The 6124-nt window shown below is 50.0% G+C and overlaps 1 protein-coding gene across 5 annotated transcripts in view; it reads left to right on the top strand.

Moving 5' to 3' along the window:
• Nucleotides 1-460: 460 nt before the first annotated feature.
• The window catches only part of SLC66A2 (solute carrier family 66 member 2), a 65511-nt gene continuing 59847 nt past the window's right edge, over nt 461-6124 (top strand). For 2 of the 5 annotated variants that reach the window (XR_013927002.1, XM_080380370.1), the window contains exon 1: nt 601-1209. Coding sequence is in view for 4 of the 5 variants with exons in the window: in XM_080380370.1 (XP_080236496.1) it covers nt 1007-1209 (203 nt within the window). In the remaining variant the exon portion in view is untranslated. The other 3 variants (XM_080380368.1, XM_080380367.1, XM_080380369.1) reach the window with 3 other exon arrangements.

Here is a 6124-nt window from a genome sequence, read left to right as displayed (position 1 = left end):
AGCGACGGCAGCAGCGCAAAGCCTGGGGCTGTGGGAACCCCGTTCTTGGGCTGCTTCTGTTGGGAGAAAAAGCTCGTGCCTGCCTGAAGCAACGGCCCTTCGCAGTGTGCTGAGGGCTGCAGCCGTCCCCAGCGGCGGCCGGCCCGCCCCGGCTGTGGCGTGGGGCCGTGCGGGACGGGCTCTGCCGCCTCCGCCGCCGGTGGCGCCTCGCCGCGCTCCCAGCAGGAGCCTTGCGGGCGCGTTCCAAGTGCGCCTGGCAAACGGCGTCTGACACGAGGACGCGGAGCGATCAGACGGTGCGGCAACGCTCAGCGAGGCTGGCGCCGCCGGTCTGGGCCTGCCCCACGCCGGTCTGTGTCCCCCTACCCACCGCCCCCCGTCTGGCTCCGCCTCCAGTCTGGCTCCGCCCCGTCCCGTTTGGCTCCGCCCCCGCCCCGCCCGCGCGGGATCGGCGGAGCGCCCCCGTCGCTCATTGGCTGCTCATGGTGACGTCACGGGCCGCCCGGCTCCGCCGCCGGCGGGCCGGGCCCTCAGTGGCGGAGTGGCGGCGGGCGGAGGATGGCGGCGGGCGGAGCTCCGCGGGCAGGTGGGCGGGCGGGGAGCGGGGCGCGGCCGGCGGCCGGGCTGGCTGTGCGGGTGGCAGGCAGGCAGGGAGGGGGCCCCCTCAGGGAAACAGCCCGGCGGGCGGAGGAGCAGCCCCCCCGCCTCTCGGCCTGCCGCCCGGCCGCCACTCCCCTCAGCGGTGGCTGCCGCCCCCGCGCCGTGCCAAAGCCGCGGTCCCCGCTGCGGGCAGCCCCCGTGGTGCCGGCGGCGGCCCCCGGCCCGCCCGGCGCAGGGCGGCGGCGCAGGGCGGCGGCCCGGGGGCGGGCCCCCCGCTTGACGCTCCGTCCCGTCCCTCCCAGCAGGCGCCGGCCCCGCGGGACAGGCCGCAGCCATGGTGCCGCGTTCCGGCCGGGGCGCCGCGCGGGGCTGAGGCCGCCGGAGCGCTGCCCGCCGCGGCCGCGCCATGGAGGTGGCGGGGCTGGAGTGGCTGCTGGGCCCCGCGCGGCAGCTGGTGGCGTGGGGCGCGGCGGGGGCCATGGTGTTCGGCGGCGTGGTGCCCTACGTCCCGCAGTACCGGGACATCCGCCGCACGCAGAACGCCGAGGGCTTCTCCACCTACGTCTGCCTGGTGCTGCTGGTCGCCAACATCCTGCGCATCCTCTTCTGGTGAGTGGGGCGGCGGGCGCGGGGCCCGGCCGTGGCGGGGGCGCTGGGGTGGCGACGGGCGCGCCTCCCGGCTGCGCGTGCCCCTGGCCCGGGGGTCCGCGTGCTGCCCCGCCATCGGCGCGTGGGTTTGCGGGGCGGCGGCGCCGGGCGCTGCCCGTTGCCCGTTACTCGTGCCGGCTCCGGGAAGGAGCCCTGCGGCTTCTGGCAAAAGGGAGAGGTATGTTCGAAGTCAGGTCTATTTTCCTGGCTGGCTGCCTCCCCCTGGCCCTCTCGCTCCGCTCCCGGGGCGAAGGCCCCGTCCTGCACGGCTGTTCTAGCACCTGGTTGCTGTTACCGGCACTGGGACGCCTGCTGTATGTTTCCCGCGCGCCAGTTGGCTCCAGAGAGGTTCACTTCTGGGGCTCCATGCTCAATTGCAGACTAAAATACTCTTTCTTAGATAAGCGGGCAAAAGCTGGATTATCTATCAAAGCAGGATGTTTTCAGCACCACTTTCAATATTGAAAAGCAACTCTGTTACCGTATTTAGGTCTTGTGCCGCTGGACAAAAGAAATGTTATTAGAACATAATTTCCGTGAATGAATTTTACAAACTAATTTTCCATATTACTACTTACAATATAGATGCTACATCACTGGGAACGTGCTTGAGAAACCAAAGATGAAATGGTCTAAAAAATTACTGCAGAATTATTCTAAAAATTATTTGACTACAAGATGCTGCTTTGTAGTCCAGAAAGAACTGATAGGTAATGTGCTACATCCTTTTGTTGCTTTGCAGTTTCCTTTTAAAGCCTCTCTGACCATTTAAGTATAAGGAGCTTCCTGGATTCTTATACAGCAAAATGCAACATCTAAGTTGTGCTGGAGTGGAGAAAACGGGACTCTCCCTTGGGGCCAGGGCTGGCAGTCAGGCTGAGGAGTTGTCACTAGATCAGAGCTACTTGTTGCATTGGACCTGTAGTTTTACTGGAGAGAAGCACGCAGAGCAGCTGCTGGAGGAAGCAGAAGGGAAGCAGAGAACTGATGGGGGTAGGAGAAGTGGAAAGCCTGAGTTGACAGTCTGAGAAATAGAAATTGTGTGATTTTTTGTTTCACTGGAGGTAGTTGAAATATATGAATGACTTGGGCCTGAATGGAGATGCTGGCAGTTTCTGGGTAACCCGGGTGAGCGCATCTGTTAAATAAGACTTTGGCTGTGGAAGAACAGAAAGAGCTTTAATCGGAATTGATTTTAAGTATATCTAGTTGAGATGTGCAAAAGGATAAATACTATGAGCGATGAAAAGTTATAATTTATGTCTATGTTAAAAAATTTACACTTCAAAAGAGAAAGAACGCAGTTACATTGATAAGGTTATGTAATTTTTTACTGTGAGTATTTAAGCCATGTAATAGTATCGCTCTCTTGACACGTACTAGCTAGTACTAGCTAGCTCTGCGTAGGCTCTGGTGATCTTGGAGCTCGTGATGGCATGGAATGGCTTCAGAGAGCATGTGCATAGGTGTGTCTGGCTGAGCAGGGAGTGTAAGGTATGCTGCTGGCTCGTGGTACAGCCACTTCTGTGGGGAAATGTGAGTGTGTGCCTGCAGAAACCTTGCTGTCTGTACTTGGAATGAATTGTCCCTTTCTCTAGTTCTGTTGAATGGAAAGAAAAGAAGACTTGTGTAATGATAATCCAGTGTTCCTTGAGAGAGAATATTTTGCTTTTCTACTTACAAAGATTAGGCATCTGTGGTAGTTCACTACAAACACCAGTAAGTCATGAAGGCAGCACTGGGGGTGGATGTTATCCTTGGGCATATGGGTGATTAAAGGCAGATAGCAGAGAGCCTCTGATTTCTGTGAACATGTTTAAAATACACCCATGGAGCAGCTTGGCAATTCAAATTTTGCATTAGTTGTTTAATGTCAGCTATGGCTGATGTGATATCTGGGATGCAGCCCTCCAGATAATTTGACATAAACAGAAGAATTATTTTAATTTTCATTGGAGGGAATTAGAAGTTGGGTTTTTTTTGTTGTTTTAAATGTATGAAATAATTTATCCATTCTTGTGCCAGAACAGAACTGTTCCTCCAAATAATTTTTTGTGCATAATTTTTCCCCAATTTGACTTTCAAAGCACCTGTTGGTAAGATTATCCCTCCTTCCCTTTAGCAAGCCAGTCCAGACCTTAATCCAAGTCTCTTCTGAGAACTTTACTGACATACAGCTGCTGTTTTTTCAGTTGTTTTTAGTTTTTCTTCATTACCTCTAGTTATTAAGAGTATGATTTGTGCCAGATTCATCCCTCCTGAATTCCTCGCCACCCTGATCCAAAAATAAATGGTTAAAGTGGTCCGCCTTAAAAACTTTTGAGTTCTAATGGTGTTGCGTTTCAGGCCTTAATTATTTATCAGGATGCCTCATAACTTGTTTTGGTGTGGTGGTTGTTTTGTTTTGGTGTGTTTTTTTTTTTTTAAACTCCAAAGACATTTCTGTAGTTTTTCTTTTATTACTTCCAGATTTTCCCTGGGTTTCATATATTCTTGAATTTGAGGCTCACAGAGTGGAATGCTATGTATTTCAGATGCATGGCAACAGGAACAGACAGTTCCTGCCTTTTATGCTATGTTTTCTCTGTATTTTCACTCTTGAGTAGTGCTGGTCTTTCTGTATCTCTGTCACTGGTAAGAGACCCAGTCCACCTTTCCCCTCTGGCTCTAAGATTCTTTGTTCATCTCAGCTGTGCAGGCAAGTCCCTCCTTTCCTATTTGTGAATTGGCAGATTCCACATGTTCCTAGGACTGTACTTGGCTATCTCCAGAGTGGTGTTTTAATTTGTTTGTTTCTAAGTCTGGTTTTGCAGTGGGTGAAGTTTGACCTTTTGTCTCCCCTCCAAACTGGGTATTTACTTCCTAATCTTGGCACATTTTGTATGTGGGTAGAGTTGCAGCTGGTGTATTGCACTATGCCAGTAGCCAATGAACAAAGTACTAATGAGATCAGGGATAACAAACCTGTTTCCAGTTACCTGTTTTCACAGTTTCTCTTCCTCCAATTAGACTGTCTCCAATGGTAAGCCATCTTTTTAAAGTCAAGAAGACTCAGTGCAGTGGCTCTTCTCCTTGTCTTCCTGCCACTGAATCCTTTAGTTTCAGGGTGTGTTCAAAGAACTTCTGTTTGCTATTGATGACAGTAACACATTATCTGTTAAGTCATTTTTCGTGCTTTTCTGTTAGTGTCTCAAAATGTCATCATTAAAGAGACCTTTCTGCTTTCGCTTGTGTGTGTTTGGCCTTGCTCTGTTCCAACAACGAGTTATGCCAGAACTTTGTGGAGAAGCAGTTGGAGAAGACTGCTCTGCAAGAATGGAAACTGTATATGGATAACAGTGGGCATGATTCTACTTTGCTTTGTTTGTGCACACATGGCTTTTTTTTTTTTTTTAGGGAAAAGGAAGTAGAAGTTTGACTGTGCAAACTTGTTCAGTGAGTTGACTGGATGTGAAGTCTTTGGTTCTTTTAAAGAGGATTCTGGAAAAAAAACAATAAATGTGAAAAGTAGACTTTGCTCACAGCATCATACAATGAGATCTCTGTTTACCAGTGTGAGAAATAGATTTTGTGCTGTTACTAGATTTGATACCAAGTTAACTTAATTTTTAGTAATAATCCATTGTTACAAATTTATGTAACACTTCAAAGCAGCGCTTATTTTGGGGTGCCGACATAGCTGCTGGTCATGTTTTCTGATTGGTACCAGCTGCTCCGTTGTTCTGGTCCTTCTGCCGCTGTCAGTGCTGCTGCTCCTGTCAGTCTTCTCCAGACCCCGTAAGTCATTATTTCCAGCTCTCCACTGAGTTCAACTTCTGGACTGGTCAGCCTGGTGGAGGTCCGTGCTGTGGGTCAAGAGGAGGAGGCGGTGGCAGTGCAAAACTCAGCATCTTTGTAATTCTGGTACACAGGAAGATGTGTGGCATGCTCCAAAAAAATCTGTTACCAACCCCCCCCACCCCCCCAGTATTTTTACTAAAACACTTAATTACTGTTTTTTTTTCAGCTGATGCCTTACTGTGCTTGCTAGGGTTATCTCTGACTTCTGGTTCAACACTGGTTGTTAAAATATCCAAGGGATACCCTGGGCCTTACTGATGGTTTTGAAGTTGTGGGCTGGCTTCAGGGCGCACCATGGCACTTGAACTCAGTTGTGACCAAGACAGAATATCTCCTTGGTTGATGTGGCCTGCAGGCTGCCAGCTGACAAGCTTTGCATTGTCATCTGGAACTGGAACAAGAAGGCGGGCGAGAGTTGTGTAATCAGTTGGGGGTGGACGATGCAGAACTTACTTGTGAGTTCTCTCTCTCTTCCCCTTTTTTTTTTTAACAGAGCTTATGTTGAGAGAAGTTACAGTTTCTTTTAGTATTAAAATCAGAATAAATAGCTGGAGGAAAGGGAACTGCAGTTTTCTTAGAAGTCAGCAGTAGGTTTTCTTTTTTTTTTTTTGTATCTTGAGTGAGTTCAGCCAAAAGTACTTATGTTCCATCCAATTCCCAGAGGGTTTTGGACTTTTTTTTTCAGTTTTGCAGTCCATAAAATGCTTTATACGGTAGTATGATATATGGTTTGTATATCTTCCAGGAAGACAATATTCCCTCCAAAGGTTTTGAGATACGATTCTATGGGCCACTGGCCTAAACCCTCTACGGCAACACCATAGAAATTCAAAGAACAGAAAATAAAATCTTCCAGTTTTGGAGGAGTTCTCTCAAAATAGTTGCCTTGAGACAAACTGTGGAAACAAGTTCTGGCAGTCCGGCAAAAGATGAAAACTATGAAGCGTGTTATTTTTGAACAAAGGTAACCCTCTACTCATTCCACTGGAACAAAGTGGGTTCTGAAAACTGTAATGTCAGTAGAACTGGGGGCTCT

This window comes from Falco punctatus (assembly GCF_963210335.1).
Source record: "Falco punctatus genome assembly, chromosome: 3".
NCBI lineage: Eukaryota > Metazoa > Chordata > Aves > Falconiformes > Falconidae > Falco > Falco punctatus.
This window is presented reverse-complemented; position numbering and strand designations above follow the sequence as displayed.